Below are 25,913 nucleotides of genomic sequence, written 5' to 3'. Positions count from 1 at the left end.
ATGATAATCAAATAATCAGCAACAGGTGTGGATAACCCATACCTGCCAACATCTTGAAATGAGAAATCTTACTCTAACTGCGCCACCCCCGATATGGGTTATTAACCCATTCTTTGATTCAGATGTTGCTGTTGTAGGGGGGGGTTAATAACTATGAGCTTCAAACACGTGTGTTTGAGGCTCCTCGAATATATCCATTCAAAGTTGGTTTGTTCTTTTGAGTTTTCAAAGATAAGGGGGGGGGGGCTCAGACTTTCCTGCTCTTGACATTTATCTACGATTATAAAGAAAAATTGCACATAGTGAGCATACTAAATCATTTTTTTCTTCGATTTCAGACATATTTCATTTTGGATAAAAACAAAACACAAACCGTACTTATCATTGGCAGCTCCCATATGCGATTTTTTTTTTTTTTTTTACTCGATTCTTCTTCCAATCAAAAAGGAGTCAGATGCTCTGCACAGACATCACACCTCACAGATATTGCACTGCAACAAAGAAGGCTTACAGACAAGATATTCCATTTATGTCTCCAATTTAATGCTTGCTCCTGTATCAAACAAACGCATTAAAAACAAAATTGGGATGATGATTGTATTCATTTAAAATGAGGAAGTGGGCTTCAAATTGGATATCTTTGCATCATATGCCTTTCAAAGCAAAACAATGAAGACATACAGAATACTACTAACATTTGACAACTTCAGACACATTAAAAGGAGAAACTTCTGATCACAAATTTGAGTTTTGTGGTTGTTTGACTTTCTTTTCTTACCGTATTTTTTATTACTGTACTTTGTATGATTCATCATTTCTATAATTTTGCTTTGCTTTCTACATTTTGAGAGAACTTGGAAAGCATGCACACAAACCATGATATTTGCAGACTACAATTTGTCAATACCTATTTAATTCACAAAGCTCCTGTACCTGCTCCAGTGTAGACTCTGAATGAGGGAAAAAGATGATGATGTGAGAAAAATACAAACAACCAGATTAGACGAGAGATGGAGCAAAATTTGAGGAAAGTGCAGAAAAGACAGAGAGAAAGAGAGCGAGAAAAGGACAGGAAAGAGGGAGGATAATCCACATTGCAGGGGTTACTTACCTAAACACAATGCAAACTTCACAGGGAAAAAAAAAATTTTTTGCAAGTTGAGATGAAAACGGTACATATTGTCAGTTTGGATCCAATAACACTATTTAAAATTTCTCCAGTGCATTATTGATTGGATTTTCTACTGAATCACCACCACCAAAAAGCTACCGATTTCCAACAAAAGTTTGCAGTTTGTAAATACTGTGTATTTGGAAAGAACTGCTCCTGCCCCTTGTAGGCCATAGTCACAGAAAATCAGCCAATGCATGATGTGGCCTACAACGTATGTACCAACCCAATTCAGTATACTTTGCCCACATGATATATTCTTTCAAGCAAGTGTAGGCTGGACAGAGTTTTGATAAACTGTATCTAGAACACCCTTGAGACCTTTTGAAAACCATTGAATATTTTACTGACCCCCACTTTAACACACACACACACACACACTCACACAAACATACACACACTCACAAGTATATACTGAAAAAAAAAATTAGAGCTACACCTGGTGACAATTGTACCATTCAAATAAGAGAACGCCCAACCATATCACACCCGTCCTTTAGCTGTGAAACAAGACCCAAACACACACAGTCACTCTTACCCAACACTGAAGCTGTACCCAGGGTCAACCCCCCCCCCCCCCGCTTTTTTATGGATTTGTATCATAAGCCGTACAGTTAGCACTATCAATACAATGCTAATTTAATTATGATTTTTTTTTTCTTTAATCTATTTTCTTTTTCGTCTTTTCTTTTTTTTTACCAAATATGGAATGCTGCTTCAGCTGCTTTCTCGCCAAATTTCTCCTTTCCTCTCCCCCAAACTGCTGCAACAGGGCTGGCCAGAACAGCTTTTCCGCTGACGCACCATACTGCACTGGACAAGCCGAACGCTGCACTTCTGCCAATGTGCTCTGGATATAATTAGGCCCTGCAGCACCTCCTCACAACTCTGCTCAGCGGTACACAGCTACTGGTGTGAAGAGGCTGGTTTTTTAAAGATTTTCTCGGCAATAAAGCACCTTTCGTACTGCCACCTCCTTCTGCTCTGACAACAGCTGCACATATTTCGTTAAACAGCTTTTCTGCAGGAACCATACAGCCACTGGAAGCAGGCAGGCAGGTCTGCATAACCCCACTACAGCCAACAGCTTTGCCTCTGCACGGCTTTTAACAGCTCTTTTCTCTCTTTAACAACCCCTTTAACAGCACCAACAACTGCTTACTTTCAGGCATACACTGGTGCCTAAGTAAGAAAAGACAAGGAGAAACTGAGTGTTAGAATTGACAAGCAAAGAGTAACACACAATCGTCTTTTTGTTTATTATTACTTCTATACTTGTTAACAAGATTACAGTGAACAATGTTCATGTTTGTGCTGAATAAAATCAAAATACTCGTATTGAGGGACAAAAACTTGCCTATAAAGCAACATCATTATCTTTTAACACAGTTACTCAAACTTTTCTTTGTCAATACATTTTTCCCACAAAGGGCCCACTTTGTGTGTATAAACTGTGTCATGACAGGCCTACAGGAAAGTACACACACAAAGTTTAGAGTACGCAGGACACTGAATTAAGCATGACCTCTGCAACATTGAAATACTTGCTAAAGTTCGAAAGCTACACAGAGTGTTCACTTTTGAATATAACGTGAACAGGACCCCCTTCTACCATGCAACATCTGATCATGAAGAATATAGTCATCCTCTTATTTTGTCACCTGCTAATGTTTCTGGCAACAAGAAGCAATAAATGGATAAGAAAAAAACACAGCAAATGTAAACTGATTCAAAATAGATACCAACACTGTAGATTCAAGAGTAAATATACCTGTAGCAACAATGAATATGGGGTTTTGCAACAAACATACAAGATGAATGTATCAAAATACTAAATACATATGAACTGAGTCTGAAGTCTTGGTTAATTCTTCATAAGATATTTGGCTTTTCCTTTAAATCTTCATGCATATACAATTGTTTGGGCAAGGGGGTGAGTATCTTTCATATTCAAAAAGCAGTTTAAATGGAGAGTGTAAGGTCAGACTACAAACAGGAATGAAAAACTGCTAGACAGCTCATGAATCCTGTGTAAGAATTTGCTGAACATTAAATGTGGAGAGATGACACAGTGTCATTCTACGAAAATCATTGCATGCTTATCATATCTAAGACAGGAAATTTTTTGAAAGTAGGAAGGCGAGAGTATTTTTGCAATACATGTACACCAGGGTAGGCTGGCTGGCATTTTACATAGCCAGATATGCAGCCATGTTTGGGTTTATATTTCTTTCTTCATAATAATAAACTTGATTACTGAAAAGTGAATGACTCGTGTATTTGAAGCATAACACAGATTTCTATACCACCCAACCTGAGATCAGCATGATACAGTTTGCCTATCCCCTGCTAAAAAGGTCCCATAATAATAATAAACTGCTCAATTTCTGTTATATCAAAACATCAAATGGATCATAATGTACATTTAACCCTTCACAACAAGTGCTACACTGCATTACTTCAGCACTGAATCTGCAGGCTAAACCGTGATACATAGTTTTCCACTGTACAGGAAAGAAAAGGGAAATGAATCATGATAATCTATGGAGATCACCACCGAGTGGGAATAAGGGGTTATTTTCTTTTCTCAAAAATCTCAGGACGGAAAAAAATTAAGACAGAATTTCACACATTGACAGTTTGTACTTCGTATCTTGATGTCCCCTCTGTTTAAAATTGTGTATATTCTAATCTGAAAACTTACAAATTTTCAGACAATCACTGCATGAAACAGAGCTTTTAGACTTGTTGGATAACAAACTGAATTTGTAGAAACGCTGATGAGAATAGAATTAACAGTGAAAAAAGAAAATAAATGTATATTTGGTGATGGTACAGTGTGTAACTTTGCGGTGTCAAAGGCTAATTTTAGTTATCCATATTTTTGGTCCCAAAAGTTGATAGCTCTCATAAAATTTTATTACCTACGGTCTGCTGATGGTGACATATGAGGGAATCTGACACGTGACATGAACTTATTGTTATATTCCAAGTCATATTACAAATTTTGAAATCACTTCGGACTTATTAACAGGTATAATCTCTGCAAGGTTCTCAGAAAAAAAAAAAAAAATAAGAGAGCAGACTAACCAAATACATAGAAAAGCAAAAGTACATTCACTAAGTTTTCTAAACACATACACAAAATTGGGTAATAACATTCTACAATTCACATAAAAAAAAAAAGAAAAGAAAAGCAAAAGAGAAGAAAGAAAAGGAGAAGACACCAGTGCAGACAGAGTCAGGAGAGAAACACAAAAGAACATCTTGACGATGTGGTATGGAAAAAAGCATCAGCAATATTTACATCTGGACGAAAAAGCAGACATTTACCATTCCATTACTGCAAATGCTCTGGAGCGTGTTACTGCCAAAAAGCTGTATCTACAGGAAACAACATAGTCCAGTGTCCTGCCAGTCATCTGGATTTGATAGGGTAATTTACAGCGTTCCATCCAGCTATGGTGTTGATGAGTAATCTCCCACTGGCTGCTCTTACAGTTGGGCCAGCCTGTTCACTCCTCATCATCCTCTGGCGTCTGGGACCGGGACCGGGACCTAGACCGGGAGTGCGAGTGGTCCCGTCTGGGCGGCGGGGAAGGCGAATGGGATCTCCGCGGGGACTTGGATGCCCCACGGCTCTGCGACCGGCTCCGCCCTCTGCTGCCGCCCCGGCGGGGTGAGAAACTCCTGGACCTTGATCGGCTGCGTGAGCGGGATCGGGAATATGACCTCCTGCGTCTGCGAGGTGACCTTGAATGAGACCTGGAAAGGAAGGGACAATACAGTTTTGATTAATATCACTGTCAAAATACTACTAGCTTTTGACAAAGTACATGAGTGACAAAAATGATCATGCACATGATATAAACTAGTCTACTTTAACTGACCACAGACAAACACAACAGAATATAATGGCAGTTACATACCTCAATTTAATACATTCGTACTTGAAGAAATTTTTTTCTACATACTGCACAATGAAGACTATAAAATTGTTTATAGCCAAAAGAAAAAAAGCAGATCAATCTTCAGCAAGGCACCACGTCATGGAATCACAAGTTGCTGAAGCCCTGCTACTCATAAAGAAACAACAACAGGAATCACACCAACATTACCTGTATCTTCCACGTGATCTAGACCTTGACCTTGACCTGCGAAACAAACAACATGAAGGACTGATTAGCACCACCTCCCTTTGGAAAGGTGATACATCATTTTCGAATGCTACGCTAAACTAGATCCAGAATGGCTGTGAAACAAAGAGTGAGGAATGATTATCTACCATCCCTGGTAAGAAAGACATAGTAAAGTTTTGGAATGAGCTCAAGTAAGCACATGACTGTGGTGCACCTCAAGCTGAACAATACAGAGTTTTAGATCTGCGATGCGAACACTAAGATGATGCAGCCTCCCGGGTTGGACAATGGGAACAGCTGTCTGGTGCATGTCCAGAACAATATACAATGTAGGTAATTAGTGTTCACGTTGCAGATCTAAAGCTCGCCTTGTATCCTTTGATGTTGTCAGGCACTGCGAAAACATTGGGGAAAAAGCATGTTGTGTGTGGCACAGAGGACCAAGAATGAGATAAACCTTTTATATTCAAGATTTTTGAATTTAATATAATATACCTATTTCTTAATTACTCATCAAGCCTCATCTGCAAAGGAAGGCGATTAGCACGTGTATGGTGTCTGTAAGAAAATTCTTGAGAAGGAGGTTTACTTATATAACAACCTTATTTTGGCTTGCCAATGATATCCTGCAAGGGAAACAGACTTAAAGGCTTGTCCATTTTAATTTATTCAATAAGATCTCCCTCTTGTATTTCTTAGTATTGCAAGCACATCCTGCTTGTGATACTGTAAAACGAGAAATGTTCGTGTGCATTTAATTTCGCGAATTTCGCGAGAGCCAAGATTCGCGAAATCAAAATGCATGTGAAAAATTTTGTCTACACTATATGCATTGAATGTTAGAGACAACTAGCGAAAATTTCATGATGCAAAAAATGCCATCGGCTCCAATTCGCGAAAATTTCATGCCACGAAAATCAAGAGTGAAAGTGAGTGTGTGTGTGAGGGCAAGAAAGGGAGAAAGGGGAGTCGGTCTATGAATTGATTCTCCATGCCCTGCAGACCGATACAAGTTACATGTATGCTCAAGCTAGCATCTCTGGCAGCAATTGTAGGCTGCATGAGCATTTCACTTGGGCTAGGTCAACACCCAAGCTGCAGACTAACAGTGGTAGCTCTTCAGAGAAATATGCACGCTTGATCTCTGTAAATTACAAAACATCAGATGCTAGAGAGGAAGAACAAAAACGCACAGATCTTTCTAGATTCTGGACCCAATTTCAAAGACATGGGAGTCTTCGATATAGACGAGTTTCACATTGCATAATCTGACATTTACCTGCTACAGCCTACATACTGATACCTGGTTAAATAGTAAAAGCTCTAAAACAGCAAATTTCAGCATGTGGCTATGTCAATTAAGTGTGGTAGATGGAAGTCCTACAAAAGTGAGTTCTACATAATATTTTAAGCATTAAAACATCAAATCCTAAAAGGAATCCCATTTACACTGTAAGATAGCTTTCAGTTGTCTGATGAGTGTTCTAGATGCAGAGGTCTTTATAGTGTTTCAATAAATTTCTGAATAGTGATGGATACAACACTTAAGACCATCAATTCACAAAATCCTTATTTGCCACTCACTTGTTACTCCCTCTATACGAATATATTACTTGTAGGTACATGTACAATGTATTGTATGTCTAGCATACAGTAGTACACTATAAATATTGCCCTACGCCTGGCAAGGAATATCCCTGTTTGTGGGTTGTTTCCTCTCTCAGTCACGTTATCTGTTGGGGTGACAACAGAGGGAGAGGGTAAAAACCCCACACACAAACTTCTGCAGCAACCTGCCACAGGGAAATTAATGCATTCATCCCACAGCTCTGAGTGTCATGGCAACCAGCACACCCAAACGTGCCAAAATGAATATACGAGTATCAAGCAAGTACAGAACCAATATGTGCACTCCATGATATTCATTGAAACAATGCAATCAATATGGCCAAACTTGGATCAAACGGACATCAAAGAGCTGACACATGTGAGAACATAATTCTGTAACCTAAAGCATCAATTTGAGTAAAGCAAGCAGGCCATAATTCGGTCATTACACCGTCCAAAATTTGACCGCCTGTTATGCATAAAACCTATGCTTTTGCATGCTAGTGAATTTTGGCACGGGAGGTTGAACCTTGGTGCAGGATTTTTTTTTGCAACCGAGGTTCAATCTGAACCAGGGTTTGACCTCCTGTGCCAAAATCCATCCACAAGATAAGCACCTCAGGTTTCTACATGTGGCTGGCGGTCCAATTTTCGACAGCAATTATGGTTGAATCATGGGCAACTTGCGTTAGTTTGTGCATGACTGAACAGGGGTCGCACTTAACTTTTTTTTTAACTAGCCAGGCGGACGACTTAGAATCAATTTTGACACTGAAGCAATATTTTGGCTAGCCAGACGGACTAGTAACTTCAGATTTTATGATTTTTAGCTAGTCCGATGTGATTTTGGGTGGACAATGGCCAGCGGACCATCGCCAATTTCGAACCCTGCTGAAAATCGTTGGTAACCATACCAAGGTTTGACCTCCTGAGCCAAACTTTGACACCATGAAAAAAGCAAAGAATAGTTTTCTACATGCGTAGCTACTGCAAATAGCAAAGTCAAATTTGAAATGTCAAGATGTAAAATGGTCAAAAGTTGAGCAGCTGTTACATTCGAGACAGTGCAAAACTACTTCATGCCTTGCTCTTATAGCTCACAGGTGTCCATGTATCTGCCCCCCCACGGAAAAAAGCAGTAACTGACATTTTTATGAATGTTTACTTTTTTGCAAAAATGAATAGTTTACCCAATGCTCTCCAATGTTAATAGGTCAGTTTTGCAAAAACAAAAATGAAAGTGACCAAAAATGCAATTTTTCACTTTTGCAAAAAGCAGTAACTGCATCCAGTTGATTCAACTTTGCAAGTTTCCCCACGGAAGAAAGCAGTAACTAACAAAGCCCACGGAAGAAAGCAGTAACTAACAATTTAGTCTAATCATTCAGACTCTGTATAGTCCTTCCTGTATATTTTTTCCGTAATACCATTTATTTTTTCTACTAATTTTTTCTTCAAATAATGTAAACAGCAGTTTCTTCCATAATTTAGGGGAGTAGATATAAAAAGATTGTTTCACCAGTAACTTGACTCTGCCCGCAGGGAATCATATGACAAGTTGTAGAAAAAGCTTCTTTCTGGAGACTAGCAAACCTGGCAGACTCGGCGCGCTCAGAGTGCAGAATACGCGTGCAGCTAGCTGCATGCGCATAAATTCTGCAGCATACAGTAACTACATTGCATCACATCACAGTCATCACTTGCACAGTATTGCAGGTCTGGTAGGCCTACAGTCTGAGTGATCATGCCAGTGCTAACCATGCTGTCACACAGTTTCTGCGGTCCAGGCATGCCTGTAAATCTATCATGAATTGCAGAGGAAAAGTCATGGTAGCCATGGCTTTGGCCAGAACCAGAAAATCTAGGTGAGCTGAAAATATATTGAAGGGAGATGAGCACTAGTATTAATACACTAACGTTAGTCTAACGTTAGATGTAGGCCCTAAAGTTAGGTCGACCAGATCTAAATGTTAACTGTTTAGTGTTAGACAAAATGTCAGTAGGCCTAATCTAACGTAATAGATCTAGGTCTAGCACTAACATTGGGCATAGATCTGTAGTCTAGCTTAAGTGTAACGTCAGAGTTCGTCTAGGATCTAAGACGAAGAGACTTGACTTTAACGGTTATTGTCTAGTCCGGACTCCAGGGTCATGTGTTAGGGGCCAGGCCGGGCACTTCAAAGTTCAACTTCAATTACCTTATTTTTACACAGAATGCCATTCAATCGACAAGACCTAGTCTAGGTCTAGCGTTAGGTCCTAGATCTTATAGATCTAGACTAACCAGAAAGTAGAAGAACTTTATAACCTGGTTGTGGTAACAATTCTCCTCCTATGGTCATGTGGCATGTGCAGTTACTGCTTTTTTCCATGGGGAAAACAGCAGACTCCTGGCCGTCTGCAGTTACTGCTTTTTTCCGTGGGGAAACTACCCAGAATCAAGGGTGAGCCACCGCAGTAACTGCATTTTCCTAAATAACATTTAAAAAATAACGGAAACATAATTTTTTCCTAGGTATTGTTAGACAACTAGGTATGGTGCATAATCATACCACAAAATTATTTTTGAATGTTCCTGTGTTTTTAAAGAATCTGCAAAAAACACAAAATCGCATTTATCTCAGCTCAGGAGCTATGCAGTTACTGCTTTCTTCCGTGGGGGGGGGGGGGGGGGGGGCAGGTATGCAGCTGCAGCGACCTCGGATCAGAGGTCCTAATCCTAATCCTGAACCTAATCCTAACCCTAACCCAAACTAGAACAGTAAACCTAACACTAACCCAAATTTTTATTCTAACCTTACCACTTACCAGTATTTAGCATAGAGGTGGTGGTGTGTGAATGAATTTGTACATTGCCTGCAGATATGGCTACCCACAGCAGGCAATATCCAGTTTCTCTGTGAGAAGACATGCGCGCTAGGGGCTGTACCCAGCCACTCGTAATATGGCTAATGCAAGCCACCTAAAATTCGACCACAGCGCCGTCCATGACATGTGAAAACCTACAGACTAGACCCCTTTGCTTTTGCGCACCATTGAACCTTGGCACAGGTGGTTGAACATTGGTGCAAGTGCCAATACAACCACACGGGTGTGGCTGGATCATCAGTTGATGTAAGCCCGGGGCACTCCATCACACACATTTACATGTATACTGTGGGAGCGCCCAAGTCAACAGAGTGGTGTCTCTGTACAATGAAAAAAGAAACACAGATTTCAGCACCTCTAAAAATGCCCTATTCTACCAGCTAAAGGCTTAGATCTACTTTTATACTATAATACATTTAATATAGATATTCATACCCGTCATACACTTGCTCATTTCCAGACTGATCCCACGGTCTTGAAAAGATGTTTTTCTAAGAGTTCATCCCCATTTCCCCCGTTCCTTCCTCCATTTTCGAAACGACCCTTACATTAGCTACGACGGCCCAAACACTTATTTGACAAATGTTGCTAAAAAATCACATCAGTAGCACCCTGTTATGTTGCTCATAAGCTGGCCGCTATCAAAACCATGAACGACGAGCACACACACACAAGTTTCCGATCTGTTGAAAGGAACAGTTGTCGTTCTCACAGATTCCACTTGAACGAATAAAGAACAAAAATAAATCTTTAATTTGGGCAGAAACAGGACTAGAGTTAACAACTCTGTTTGTGGTAGGGTGCCTATTTCTGGCAGGTGCACTTTCATTCATCAATAAAACAGCTAATGAACATCATGTGTGCTTTGTCCCATAGGGCCATATCTCACTTTGGACCACAAGCAGGAGTTTACTCTCAAGTGCTATGGGAAGTGACACATGATTGAGCCTCTTCATCAATGAACGAAATGGCCCCAGCCGCAAATAGGCATCCTGTACAAAGCCTCCCACAAACGGGTTTACTCTTAACAGTAACATGTTAGGCTATTGCATGGGGGGAACCAAATGTTCCACAGCACTACGCCCGCTGTCAACCAATTAAACGTTAGACCTAGAATCTACACCAAGATTTGTAAGATTGTACGTATTCAGTTGGATTTGTTGGATTTAAAGGGATTGTATAGTTTTGGTTGAGACTTTACCTAACCTCGGGTTTCAAACATTTTGGGGTGAGATTATGAGAAACCTCTTATGAAATATGAAAGAGCATGTAATTCCAAAAGGAATTCAACGTTTATTTGATGAAAATTGGTTTTGAAATGGCTGAAATACTCAAAACGGAGAAATTCTAATAAAATGTGGGACCGGACCCAGCATTTATTATGATCGCTTTGTTTTACTTTATTTTTTGGATGTCTCAGCCATTCCAAAACCAATTTTCATCAAATAAACTTTGAATTCTTCTTACTAATCTTAGAAAGGTACGCTCTGTACTGTACTATTTTACAAACGGTTTCTTGATATCTCGCAAAAAGCTAAAAGCCCAATTCTCACCTCTACCAATAGAGTAAACCCCCAATTTTTGGACACTTAAGCTTTTTGCAATATTTACTCAACTCATATACAGTAGCGCTCACGGTAACCTGTGTCACTCCCGCGTATTCCCGCGTGCTTCTTCGAGTGGATAAATCGGCGTTCACTTCCGACATACCTGCGGGGATACGCGGGAATACAGCGGGAGTACAACGCAGCGAGAGCGCGTGCGATTTATCGTGTGGGAAACACGCCAAAACAGCCCGATGTACGATCAACGCAAGCCCGATGTACGATCAACGCAATGTATGAACAATGCCATCTTCGCATGGCTGAGTGTGCGATTTGCGCTGTGTTGGCCTACAGGTACATCCTTGCATAGCGCGTGTGCTTGCAGACGAACCAGCTCAGTGACAGTTGCAATTATTTGCAGAGTAAGAAAAGCACGCAAAGAAAGCTGCCTCCACGTGCCAGCACATCGTACTAGTACCTCGCACGGAGGGCCCTGTAAGCAGCGAGGTGGGAGGGACTCGATTCTACCTTCCTGTCAGTCCACTGCACAAAACTGCAAAGCAGTAACGTCAGTATTACGAATGGAGCGATGTTACAAGCACGTGATTTCCCGAAGTTTTTTCTAGACTCACAGAGAAATTACAAAAAAAAAACCCTGTTTCTTTTCAACTTCGTGCACTCACCTCGTGACACATTTCCTGAGAAGAGTTCTTCTATCTTTGTCAATAAATTCACATCGAACCATGCAGTAATTTTCCAGAAAAAAAAGAAAGAAAAAGATTCATCTTTAAACAATAAAATACAAGTATTCATGTACGGAGAAAACCTTGTGAAGAAATTACTACATGTACGGTATCCGTAAATCGCTACTCATTCTCGGGGAAGTTGCACATCTCTCCATCCCGTACTCAGTGGAGGAGTGTGGGAGAAACGCGGGAGTTACAATTTCAAGCACGCGGATACGAGAGTTTACAAAGATCGAACCCTCGGGTGTGAGGGGAAACGCGGGAGTTACAAAACTCGCACCCCTCCCGTACTGAGAGCATGGTGTGCGGGAAACGCGGGAGTTACAAAGCTCGGATACGAGAGTTACAAAAAAGAACGTACCCCACCATCCCGTATTAAGAGCATGGTGTGAGGGAAACGCGGGAGTTCCAAGCTCGCACCCCTCCCATAGTGAGAGCGTGTTGTGCGGGAAACGCGGGAGTTACAAAGCTCGGATAACAAAGATAATTGTACCCCACCCGTATTAAGAGCAGGGTGTGAGGGAAACGCGGGAGTTACAAAGCTCGCACCCCTCCCATAGTGAAAGCGTGTTGCGCGGGAAACGCGGGAGTTACAAAGTTCGGATAACAAAGATCGTACCCCACCCTATTAAAAGCAGGGTGTGAGGGAAACGCGGGAGTTACAAAGCTCGCACCCCTCCCGTACTGACAGCGTGTCGTGTGGGAAACGCGGGAGTTACTATAAAGCTCGTCCCCCTGCCGTATTATTTTGTGCCCGTTTACTTTTCTTTTTTTTTAATCAGGTGATGAAACATCGTAGACCAACAGAAAAATAACAAAAAGCCTTTCTATTTCTTTTCTAATTTATGCACTTTCTCTACTGTTATCTAATCTTTTTCTGTTCTTCTTTTTCTTTTTTTTCTTCTTCTAATTACTGTCATTACAGTAGGCCTATTAGTATCATCACAACTTTGTTACTATATATAACCTCTGAAATTTTCTTTTGTGCAAGCAACAAACTATCTTTCTCTATCTTTCGTCTGCATGAGCACCAAGTGTTTTCTTTATTCAAGAGAAAAAGAAAAAAAAAAAAGCAAAATCACAAGCGTTGCGCTCAATCTACTTCCTTACGTTTATTATTGAGAAACTTAAATATATACTATAGCAACGATTGTACTAGAAATGCATACCAGCATCAAAGTAAGCCCATTTTCTATTATTCCTTGAGTTACAATAATCTCGCATCCTTTCCTTGTTAACTCTATACCAGAGGAGGGATTACGGGGTAATTTCAAAGTTCGCGCTCTCTATTCAGTGGAGTGCGCTTCTGCGGTAAACGCGGGAGCACTAATCTCTCATCCCTCTCGTGATGCTTAGAGGAAGTTGAGGGAATACGCGGGAGTTACAAAGCTCGGATAACAAAGATCGTACCCCACCCGTATTATGAGCAGGGTGTGAGGGAAACGCGGGGGTTACTATAAAGCTCGTACCCCTGCCGTATTATTTTGTGCCCGTTTTACACTTCTTTTTTTAAAATCATGAATCATGTGATGAAACATCGTAGACCAACAGAAAAACAACAAAAATCCTTTCTATTTCTTTTCTAATTTATGCACTTACTCTGTTACACATTTTCTGGGTAAAGTTCTTCAATCTTTGGCAATAAATTCACATTCATACTTTTCTCGAAAAAAAAATTGTGTTGCACAATAAAGTTGAGGGAATACGCGGGAGTTACAAAGCTCGGATAACAAAGATCGTACCCCGCTCAGGGTGTGAGGGAATTAAACGCGGGAGTTACAAAGCTCGCACCTCTCTCGTACTGAGAGCGCGTTGTGCGGGAAACGCGGGAGTTACTATAAAGCTCGTACCCCTGCCGTATTATTTTGTGCCCGTTTACATTTCCTTTTTTTTTTTTTTTTGTTTAATCAGGTGATGAAACATCGTAGACCAACAGAGAAATAACAAAAAGCCTTTCTATTTCTTCTATAATTTATGCACTTGCTTTGTGACACATTTTCTGGGGAAAGTTCTTCAATGCAATCTTTGGCAATAAATTCACATTCATACTTTTCTCGAAAAATAAAGATTGTGTTGCACAATAAAAGCAATGAAATATTCTTCCTCACATTTTCTTCTATACAGTTATGGTTTAATGAGAAAAATAGCGATATTTCCTTATAGTTTAGGCTTCATTGAAAAAAAAGAAGGTATGGTTGGATGTTTTGTGATACAACTGACTTACACATTTGCACCAAAAAGTGATATCCTGAACATATTTAAAATCATGATCATCATATAGATACAGTAAAATGTAATATATGATTTTTGTTTGCTATATCCCTTTTTTCAATTAGATATCATTGCATTTCTTCAATTTCACAAGCTCTGAATCTTCGATCTAACAGTACCATGAATATGAAGTGCCTACATTTTTTTTTTTTTTTTTTTTTTTTTAGTGGCCTAAATCACTTAGCGATAATGGTCTAACGCATCATGGTGTGATAGAAAATTATTTTCTGGCACGGGGTATATCCCTTTCTCATTTTCGCATGAGTGACATAGCTCGTATCCCCCTCCTGTATTGAGAGTAGAGAGTGCCCCTCCCCCAACCGATACTTCATAAGTGATATCCAGAGTGCGTGATTACACGAGTGACGAGGTTCGTATCCCGCCCGTATTGAAAGTAGGGTTTGCAGGACTATACCCATACGCGGGAACTTCAAAGCTGATTACCCCTCCTGTATCGAGAGAAGGGGCGCGGGAAAACGCGGGAGCAACAAAGGTCGTAATCAACTTGCCTGTATTGTGATTACAAAATGCGGGAGCACGCGGGAGCTTCAAGGGTCATTACCCGCGTCCCCTCCCTTATTGAGAGTTGAACAGGCAGAGCGGGACTACACGGGAGCTACTATCTTTCTTCTCATTTACATGGCCACTTTCAGTGTTAATGCCTTCACAGACCACAGGCAATTATTGTAATTATATAATAGCCATGCTTTATTTTCACTTACCTTTCTCCTCACTTTCACGAAGAGTTTGTCGGTATATCATTATCCTCACTTCCTTGACGGAATGCTTGCCCTTCCCATTAAGGTCTTGGTTCACATGTCCATCGACAAGCTCCGGATCTTAAATTTATTATGTTAAATATCTGATGAACGCTATTAACGAAAGCTTAAACCTCTCTGCCACGACACGGAGTGATCATGCATTTCTTCATCTGGCGGCAAAATATTACATACGGTAAATATCCAAATGATGGTTGTACACCCGGAAACTAAAATTGAGTCGTAACGTGGCAAGCAAAATCCTCGACGTTGTTGAAATATCAAGTGTTTATTGTAGATTTCATTGACATCCAATGAAGTGAAAAGGGAAAACTTGTCACATAGTTTCATAACCTTACTAAGTGTTCATCACGCAGACGAAGAAAAATTTGTCAAGGCAAACCTATGGTTTCACTATGCGTTCACTTTTTGAATTGTATTCGAATAATCTATTCTGTACTATCCTTAATCTGATCAATCTTGCTGCTCTTCTCTGCGTCTTCTAGTATCATTGTAACTTCGTTTCTTTTACCTCTTTAATGTCCTTTCCGATAGGCGATAAGGCAAGTGTCTTCTCTATATTTCCTCTGAGCACCAAATGGTTTCATCAGTCAAAAGAAAAAGAGGAAGACAAACAGCGAGGAGCTCGATATGCAAGTTATATACATTCTTCGTAGAATATTTGTTCTGGCAGGATATTGGTCCTGGCCATCACTATAATGTCTATTTCATGTATTCATGAACTGCGCATTCTTTTCTTCAAACCCACCAGTTATCAAACTCATTTTCTTTACTGGAGTAACAGTAACAGTAATGTCGCATCCTCCCCTTGTTAAGACAGGATACAGAGGGGCAATTTCAAAGTTCGCACTCTCTATTCAGTGGAGTGCTCTTCTGCGGTAAACGCGGGAGCACAACACTGATCTCACACTCCTTTCATGATGTTCAGAGGATGTTGAAGGAATACGCGGAAAGTGCTACCAGCTCCACAATACTTTGGGTGCTGAGGATTACGCGGAAGACACAAAAGCTTGCACGTACCCCTTCCATATTCCTTGGAGCGAACGCGGGAATCGCGGGAGCTACAAATCTCGACTCCTCCCGCGTTCACAGGAGGTTCTGAGCAAATACAAGCATACACAAATCCATTCCAGAATCTTATTTTCTGTTACATTTGGTCCTATCCATGGCCACATTTTTTCGGAATTGTGGTACCGGAAATTTTATATTGTACTTCTTCCCATCCACAAGCTTTGGTTCTACTATTTTTTTTTTTTTTTATAGTATGCATGTAATATGGCAAACCTGTAAATCCATCAACAGATTACAAGTAGTTTTTTGATTTGTTCTGCTTTTTGATAACAGTAGTTACAAAAATCCATGGGAAGAGGGAAACTTGTCAAATGCATAGTATTCAGCATTCACCTTAAACAAATGCGTTCATCTTTCGAACCTTATACTCACATCTTTACATCTGTTATCTAATCAGTCTTTTTCTCTTCTTCTTCTTCTTCTTCTTCTTCTTCTTCTTCTTCTTCTATACTGTCATTCGTATCATCACAACAACCTTGTTACTATATATTATAACCTCTGTAATTTTCTTTTAGACAAGCAGCAAACTGTCTTTCGCTATCTTTCCTCTGCATGAGCACCACGTGTTTTCATTATTCAAGAGGAAAAAAATCACAAGCGTTGCACTCTTAATCAATACTTTCTTGACAGAGTATTTGTTATGGCCGATTTTGGTGCGGGTCATCAGTATAATGAACATGGGAACCATTTTTCAAACTCACCAACATATCTATAGACATGAAGCAGAGAGGTGGAACTGCTTGAATTAATGCACTATAAACTATGGGTATACACGGTTATATTTACTTGAGAAACTTTAGTAAATAGCAACGACTGTAGACATGCATATCAGCATCAAAGTATACTATTTTCTATTATTTCTGGAGTTAAATAATCTCGCATCTTGTACTTGTTAAGACTATTATATTATACAGAAGAGGAGGGATTACGGGGTAATTTCAAAGTTCGTACTCTCTATTCAGTGGAGTGCGCTTTTGCGGTAAACGCGGGAGCACTAATCTCTTATCCCTCTCGTGATGCTCAGAGGAAGTTGAGGGAATACGCGGGAGGTACAAAAGCTTGCATGCCTTCCGTGTTCACTGGAGCGTACGCGGGAATCGCGGGAGCTACAAAGTTTAATCTCGACTCCTCCCGTGTTCACAGGAGGTTCAGCGTGAATGCAAGCTTACACAAATCCATTCCAGAACATACTTTTTTTTTGTTACATTGGTCCTGCATGGCCACATTTTTCGGGATTGTCGTACCAGAAATGTTCTACTGTACTTCTTCAAATCCACAAGCTCCGGTTCTTCATAAAATAATAAATAATCATATATGAAATTTTATACAATGTATATATACATTTTCGGAAACGTTGTTTATAGTAATAAAAGATGGCAAATTAAATCCTCGAAACATCACAAGTCTTTGTTTTTATCTTTTAGTTTGATAACAGGAGTAACAAAAATCCATGGTTAGAGGGAAACTTATCAAATCACTCAGCAATATTATTCAGAGTTCACCCAATAAACAAACAAACAAAATAGTATGCGTTAACCTTTTGAACTGTATATACTCACATATTTACACCCGTTATCTCATCAAATCTTTCTCTGTTCTCTTCTTCTACTTGTTACTGTCATTATTAGTATTATCATAACAACTTTGTTACTATTAACCTCTATAATTTTCTTTTGGACAAGCAACAAACTAACTGTCTTTCTCTATCTTTCCTCTGCATGAGCACCACGTGCTTTAATTATTCAAGAGAAAAATAATCACAAGCGTTGCACTTAACCAATACTAGTCTTTCTTGACAGAGATTTGTTATGGCCGATTTTGGACCGGGTCATCAGTATAATGAACATGGGAACCATTTTCTTCAAACTCACCTGCTTGAGATCTTACAGACATGAAGTATTGGGAGGCGGAACAATTAGAATTAACGCATATTTATTTGAGAAACTTCAGTATATTATTTATAGCAACGACTGTACCAGTCTTGCATAATCAGCAGCAAAGTATAGCTAGTATAGGCCTATTTTCTTTTATTTCTGGAGTTAAACTTAATAATCTCGCATCTTTTACTTGTGAAGACTATTATACAGAAGAGGAGGGATTACGGGGTAATTTCAAAGTTCGCGCTCTCTATTCAGTGGAAAGCGCTTCTGCGGTAAACGCGGGAGCACTAATCTCTCACCCCTCTCGTGACGCTCAAAGGAAGTTGAAGGAATGCACGTACGGGAGGTACAAAGATTGCATCCCTTCCGTGTTGATTGGAGCGTACGCGGGAATCGCGGGAGCTACAAATCTCGACTCCTCCCGCGTTCACAGCAGGTTCAGCGTGAATACAACCTTACACAAATCCATTCCAGAATATTATTTTTTTTTTTTCTAACACTGGTCCTGCTTGGCCACAATTTTCAGGATTGTCGTACCGGAAATTTTATACTGTACTTCTTCAAATCCACCAGCTCTGGTTCATAATCAAATATTATACTTTTTTTTTTTTTCCGTACACGTTTTTCTTCTAGTAATATCAGATGGCAAATAGATCCCTAAAAACATTACAAGTCCTTGTATTATTCATTTTGATAACAGCAGTAACAAAAATCCATGGTAAGAGGGAAATTAATCAAATCATTAGAGTATTCAGCATTCACCTTAAAAACAAACAAATGCGTTCACCTTTCGTACTGTACTCACATATAAATACACCCATCATCTTACCAATCTTTTTCTGTTCTTCGACTTCTACTTATTACTGTCATCATTACTACTATCATAATAACTTTGTTACTATAACCTCTATAATTTTCTTTTAGACAAGCAACAAACTGGTATCTGTCCTCTGCAAGAGCACCAAGTGTTTTCATTATTTAAAGAAAAAAATATCAAAATCACAAGCGTTGCCCTCTACTTTCTTGACAAAGTATTTGTTATGGCCAATTTTGCTCAGGGCCATCACTAGGTAGTAATGAACTTGGAACCATTTTCTTCAAACCCGCACCAGCTAGAGATCTTAGACTTGAAGCAGGGAGGCGGAATTGCTTGAATTAACGCACTATCAATCTATGGGTACGTATTTGAGAAACTTACGTATACTATAGCAACGACTGCATACTATAGAAATGCATATCAGCATCAAAGTAGGCCTATTTTCTTTAGTTGAGTTACAATAGTCTCGCATCCTTCACTTGTTCTCTATACCAGAGGAGGGATTACGGGGTAATTTCAAAGTTCGCACTCTCTATATTCAGTGGAGTGCGCTTCTGCGGTAAACGCGGGAGCACTAATCTCTCATCCCTCTCGTGATGCTCAGAGGAAGTTGAGGGAATACGCGGGAGGTACAAAAGCTTGCATGCCTTCCGTGTTCACTGGAGCGTACGCGGGAATCGCGGGAGCTACAAATCTCGACTCCTCCCGTGTTCACAGCAGGTTCAGCGTGAATACAACCTTACACAAATCCATTCCAGAATATTTTTCATTTTTATTTTTTATTTTTAACGCTGGTCCTGCTTGGCCACAAATTTCAGGATTGTCGTACCGGAAATTCTATACTGTACTTCTTCAAATGCACCAGCTCTGGTTCATAATAAAATATTATGCAATTTTGTTTTCCGTACACGTTTTTTCTTCTAGTAATATCAGATGGCAAATAAATCCCTAAAAACATTACAAGTCCTTGTATTATTCATTTTGATAACAGCAGTAACAAAAATCCATGGTAAGAGGGAAATTTATCAAATCATTAGAGTATTAAGCATTCACCTTAAAAACAAACAAATGCGTTCACCTTTTGTACTGTACTCACATATAAATACACCAATCATCTTATCAATCTTTTTCTGTCCTTCGTCTTCTTCTTATTACTGTCATTATTACTACTATCATAATAACTATGTTACTTTAACCTCTATAATTTTCTTTTAGACAAGCAACAAACTGGTAACTGTCTTTATCTATCTGTCCTCTACATGAGCACTAAGTGTTTTTATTATTTAAAGAAAAAATATCAAAATCACAAGCGTTGCCCTCTACTTTCTTGACAAAGTATTTGTTATGGCCAATTTTGCTCAGGGCCATCACTAGGTAGTAATGAACTTGGAACCATTTTCTTCAAATCCGCACCAGCTAGAGATCTTAGACTTGAAGCAGGGAGGCGGAATTGCTTGAATTAACGCACTATATAATCTATGGGTACGGTTATATTTGAGAAACTGAAGTACGATAGCAACGACTGTACTAGACATGCATATCAGCATCAAAGTAGGCCTATTTTCTATTATTTATTGAGTTACAATAATCTCCCATCCTTCCCTTACTCTATAGAGGAGGGATTACGGGGTAATTAAGTTCGCGCTCTCTTTTCAGTGGAAAGCGCTTCTGCGGTAAACGCGGGAGCACTAATCTCTCACCCCTTCGTGATGTTCAGAGGAAGTTGAGGGAATACGCGGGAGGTACAAAAGCTTGCATGCCTTCCGTGTTCATTGGGGCGAACGCGGGAATCGCGGGAGCTACAAATTTCAACTCCCCTGCCTGTTCACGGGAAGTTCTGAGCGAATACACTGGTCAGGAGGTAAAATCAAAACTTGTCAAATCATTATGAAGATATTTAATATTCACAAATGCGTTTATTTTTCGAATCGTATTACATCGTCTGTGTCTACTCTTTGCCTCCTCTTGTAATCATAATTTTTATTGTCTCCTCTCATTTTGCAAGGGGTCTGTGCCGTCCATTTACTCACTTCACAAAAGCTAATTCCAATAATCTATGTCATTATTATCATGACTTCATAATTTTCTTTTAGCTCTATAATTTCCTTACGGATATTTCTAAGCGATACGATAATTGTTTTCTAGCTCTATTTTTCGTATGAGCACGGTATGGTTCCCTTTTCATATAAGCAAATTTAATAAACAGAGGGCCGCGGGGCGCTCAACAAATTGTCGATCGCGAGTGCCAGCTGTTGTGATCGCATATTTCTCGACAGGTTGTGAGTATCAATGACATTTCGGGGAATACACGTTCTTTAGGGGCTACACGTGTTTTCATGGTTCTCTGCTAAACTTTATTCTCTGACGTTCGTGGCATAAAGTTACGGCAAATACATAGGCCCTAAGTAAAGCAAACAAATGGAAAAAAAAATCTTTCTCGTACGTTGCCTTACGCTGTGACAGGGAACAGCTGATACGAACTAGCGCAGGCTTATTAGCTCATGCGGTACCAGAAACACATGGAAGGCAATATTATTTATTTATTATCACTATTATCATTATTATTATTATTATTATTATTTTTTTTTTTTTTTGGTACTGCCAACCAATCGACTCGGTGGTCATACAGCACGGCCGGAGAACTAGATGTGAGACACAGGTGCGTCAGTTACCAGTGGGCCTACAAACTGTACTTTACGTACAGGAATACTGCACTACTATCGCGCAAAACACATCGTGCTGTTTTCATGGGACTGGAAATCAATTCGACGTTTTGCATTTGCCATTTGTTTGTCATGTTGCATTGATTCTTGCCGTTCGATACCTCCTCGGGACTCACTCGAAATGAGAAGGTAACGATATTGTACCGTTGCGTTCGTGGTCCAATGCGAATGTCTTCTAGTCTTTAATGATATGTAGCATAAATTTTACTTGGGTTTTGCTGGGATTAATTCCACATTTGTTTTTTTAATGTACAAGTTTTGTACTGTGATTACGCCACTCGTAACACATACAGTGAGTGCACATTGCGTCGTCAGGAACAGCACTACAAGCACAACGTTGAATCGCGCGCTGCTAGCTGTGCTGTGCACAGTGTGCATGCATGCTGCAATAGCGATCGTACAACTCGCACTGAACTGGAGTCTCGCTCGTGTGGGCGGGAGTTCCCTGTACTGTGTGCGGTATTGTCGCGATTTTTGGCGCTGCACACATCGTCCACGGACTTGCGAAAATTCTGCATGACAGAGCGCGGGAGTACGCGGGAGGACGCGGGCATACGCGGTAATCGCGGGAGTGACACGGACCCCCACAGGTTACCGCGAGCGGGACTGTAACACTCTACAAAATCATATCTATAATAATGTATGTTAAATATATCAACCTTTTTCCCAATATTGATTTTGCTAAAAACATTGTAAAATTTCACAGAATCACGAAATATTATCACCGTGTCAATTCCCCAAAATTTGGACAGCCTCTCCAAAATTTGGACATGTGCGCAATCTCAATACGCATACAAGGCCACTGAAAAATGAGCGTGCGCCATGCCTTATTGGCGCAATGTTGCATCGGGGATGTTGCGGCGCCCGTTCCGTGTCCAAATTTTGGTCACTCTGCACAACGAGTGCATTTAGCCCCTGTACATTTATACACTGCATCGGCACATACAGAGATTTTTTTCTTGTGTGTTTTTTAGGATACCATCACACTCTGACTGAGCTTGCGATAAGCGAAAAATCTCACAACAGAACGGCATAAGTTTTCAGTTTTTAGCGCTTTTTCGGTGACCCTGATTCTTTACACGGGACCTAATTCATGCACGCTTTGGAAAAGTTGCGGCTATTCTGCATTTTTGACGGCAAAATTTGGGATTTTAAATGGATTTTTGGAGGTGACTCCGGCACTTTCCTGTGGTGAATGTGTGTGTCAGTAAGCCTATGGCTATGTGAAACGATGTGATATGCGTGTGTTGTGACAATAGAATTTGCTGGCTTGTGATTTAAGTGATCGTGTCCGGATTTTGGAGGCCGGCCAAAAATTGGGGTTTTTACTCTACGTAGGAAGGTCTACTGTACCATCCCTTATCACTACCACACACAACCAAAAATCTTACCATCCACAGCCGAACGCTCTGCATTCGCTTTGTGTTCGAGCTGGTCGCAGTTACAGTGGATGGTAAAGACACACTGACACACATGTGGCGGCACTGCCTTTACAAAGATACTGTACGTGTTAAACAGGACATGCCTATCTAATAATAAAATGCCTATAGAGGTCTAAGTGTTGAGATGATACGCATGATCACTGATCTGATTAATACTGCCTGGTACGCCTCATATCATACACTGCATCGGCATGTCCCAAGATTCTTAACGACACAATCACACATAACATGCTGCAGATTGTGCAACTTAACTTAAGTGTTTAAATACTGTTAATCTACCACAATTACCAGACCGCTACTGGTACCACTCAGGGGAGTCAGAGCCTACTCTCTTGCTCTGTTTTATTCACCTTCTTCTTCCGCCGCCGTAGCCCCCGCCGTATCTTCCTCCGCTATCGTAACGACTTCTACCTCCTGACCTACGGGTGTCGTTCGGCCTGCCGTATCTTGCCATTTGAACTCGGAGCTTCCTTCCATCAAGAATGTTGCCATCCATGGAATCCATTGCATCTTCAGCATCCCTCTTATCGAGAAAGCGGACAAAAGCGAACCCACGGCTTTCTCGCTTGAATCTGTCCCGTGGAATGTAGATGTCGCCAACTTCGCCATACTTATCAAACACACGTCTAAGGTCTTCGGGTGTTGTTCTGTACGTTAAATTGTCAACTTTGAGGGAGGTCATTCCCTCAATATCGGGTGGCATTCGCCCATATGACATATCTGCTGTTGATGTGTACAGCTGTGAAGAGAAATAAAGATGCTCAGAAGGTGATTTCCTTGGATTTCGATGGTCTGGGCAGCTCTTCTCGTTGGACACCTCGAAACGCTCGTATGTACACTTCCGATGGGATTTACGTGTACCAAGCATGCATGCACAGCTAGCTTAGCTTTACTGTACTGCACTGTACGCTCGACCACTGACACCGTGTAAACTTGTGTCAATAAATTTAGACGCGACGCGCGGCGGATCCTAGTCTGGCTTCCAGACCGTTTGCTCGTACTAATAATTCTTCCCAGAATATTAACGCCCTCTAACGACAAAAGAAGCAGCAGATTCAGCTGCAGGCCGCCGCACCGCACACCGCACAGCTGCCTCCCAGTCATATTAGTTACAGTAATGCTCCCAGTATATAGTACATTATAGGCCATGCAGTATGAGCTCAAAGTCCGCCAAGATATCGTGGTTTCTTTTGCCAATACTTGGTATTAATGGGTTAATTGGGGACGTAGAATTAATTGAACACAATTTCAAACTCTTATTACGTCATTGTGATGCTAATTTTTACTAGCTACAGAAATATATCTATAAATGACGAATTAACAAGCACCCCTTATTCTAAGTTGATGTCTTTCTTCGAAGGTTGATGTGATAGGGTTTGATTTATGTTTTTCACATTCAGTGACATTGTTTAATATACTACCAATGAATAAAAGATGTTAAATAAACATTCAGGTTTCATTAAAGGAATCAAATTCATGCTTAAAGTCACCTTTAGTTTTCATGCTTTTGGGCACTGAATTTATTTCCCCACTTCTACATTTGAATTATTTTGTTTACTTACCCACTCTTCTCCATCTTGCCATGCTCAATCCTTCACGTACAAATCTTTGGGGTTTTTTTTCTGTTGTACAATACTCTCACCTATCCCCTTATTGATGCTTGGGTCTGATGTATATTAATATCACGTATTTTGTTTCTATGTAGGTTTATATTATCAGTGTTATTTAAGTTTCATCACGAGTCTGATGTATAAAGCAACCGTATCAGCCTTCGAGCTGCTGGATTGTTATCTTATATTTGCACAATAAACCATATTAAATAAGAAAAAAAAAGTTCCACATTACAAACGTCCAGCAAAATGATATCATTGTCCGTGTAAAGTGTTCAAGTTTATGATGTACGCTGTACTGTTGGGCGAATTTCTTCGCTCTCTAGCAGAACACAATAGAATACGAGTGACAAACCAGTCTTCGATATCGCCGCCCTTAATATATCAATACGTATTTTAAGCGCAACACAAAAAGGTACTTTTTAAAAATACTCAACTGGAAAGATAACAGAATAGGAAGCCAATAATCAGGAAAAAAGGAGGTTAATGATTCAGCAATCAAAAAAAAAAAGAGTCTCCATTGTAAGAAAGTTTGCACTGAAAAGAAATTCTAAAAGACTTGTTCATGAAAATATTCTAAAATCACTATCATGTGAAATTATATACCCCCGTTCCACAGAGATTCTCTCCTCCCCCCCCCCCCCATCGGTCACTCGTCGGAAGTATTTTTTTTTTCCGGTAACCCACTGAAGTGTATCGGATCACAGTCTATGATGAATCCGACTTTTGGTGGCCTATCAAGTCCGTATCAGACATGTCAGGCATGATGAGATGAGGCAAGAACGTCCGATGAGGATCACGCGAGCAATGTCTGGCACTGACCCGACAGTCGATCGACACAAGTCGGAGTCATCAGACTGCGATCCGATATACTTTGGTGGGCAGCCGGAAGCAACAAACTTTGCTTCCGAAGAGTGACTGATCACATGGTCAATTGCATTATACGTTTCAGCTGCATAGTGAAGAGTGATAGGATCGAAGTTCTCTATAATATGTGTCCATTATTGCCTATATAATATCGCAAAGTTGTAGAGGACGTACAGGGCGAGACTGTAAATACAAAATGTGATACCTCCTTTGTTATGATGATGATAACAATGATGATAATAATAATAACGATAATGATAATAATAATGATAATAATAATACACGTAATAATATCAGATTCTGGCGCTCCACCATGCGGTGCCGTATATGATGAGAGATAATTATTCTTCAGCGGCTGCGTGCACTGGTCCAAAATA

At 40.2% G+C, this 25,913-nt stretch overlaps 1 protein-coding gene across 3 annotated transcripts; it reads right to left on the bottom strand.

Annotated features, from left to right (window-relative positions):
- Window positions 1-829: 829 nt before the first annotated feature.
- Window positions 830-23,928, bottom strand: LOC140232014 (uncharacterized). 3 transcript variants are annotated; one of them, XR_011901468.1, is made up of 4 exons: window positions 23,410-23,928; window positions 5,290-5,325; window positions 4,505-4,936; window positions 830-2,353 (listed from the first exon to the last, which is right to left on the bottom strand). XR_011901468.1 is itself a non-coding variant. In XM_072312165.1 (3 exons), the coding sequence occupies exons 1-3, from the start codon at window positions 23,925-23,927 to the stop codon at window positions 4,687-4,689; spliced, it is 804 nt and encodes a 267-aa protein (XP_072168266.1). In that variant the 5' UTR covers window position 23,928; the 3' UTR covers window positions 830-4,686. The 3 variants fall into 3 exon arrangements, 1 of the variants encoding a protein (XP_072168266.1); XR_011901469.1 differs by lacking the exon at window positions 5,290-5,325 and having other exon boundaries at window positions 23,410-23,926; XM_072312165.1 differs by having other exon boundaries at window positions 830-4,936.
- Between the last annotated feature and the right edge of the window lie 1,985 nt (window positions 23,929-25,913).

This window comes from Diadema setosum, chromosome 8, assembly GCF_964275005.1.
Source record: "Diadema setosum chromosome 8, eeDiaSeto1, whole genome shotgun sequence".
NCBI lineage: Eukaryota > Metazoa > Echinodermata > Echinoidea > Diadematoida > Diadematidae > Diadema > Diadema setosum.
This window is presented reverse-complemented; position numbering and strand designations above follow the sequence as displayed.

Excerpts from the sequence above, each read along its gene's own strand:
- LOC140232014 (XM_072312165.1), bottom strand. The coding sequence starts at position 23,927 with ATGCTTGGTACACGTAAATCCCATCGGAAGTGTACATACGAGCGTTTC. Across the intron at positions 5,326-23,409 it reads TACGGCGGCGGAAGAAGAAG|GTCAAGGTCAAGGTCTAGAT; the intron begins GTGAATAAAACA and ends TTTGTTTCGCAG. Across the intron at positions 4,937-5,289 it reads AGATCACGTGGAAGATACAG|GTCTCATTCAAGGTCACCTC; the intron begins GTAATGTTGGTG and ends CTTCCTTTCCAG.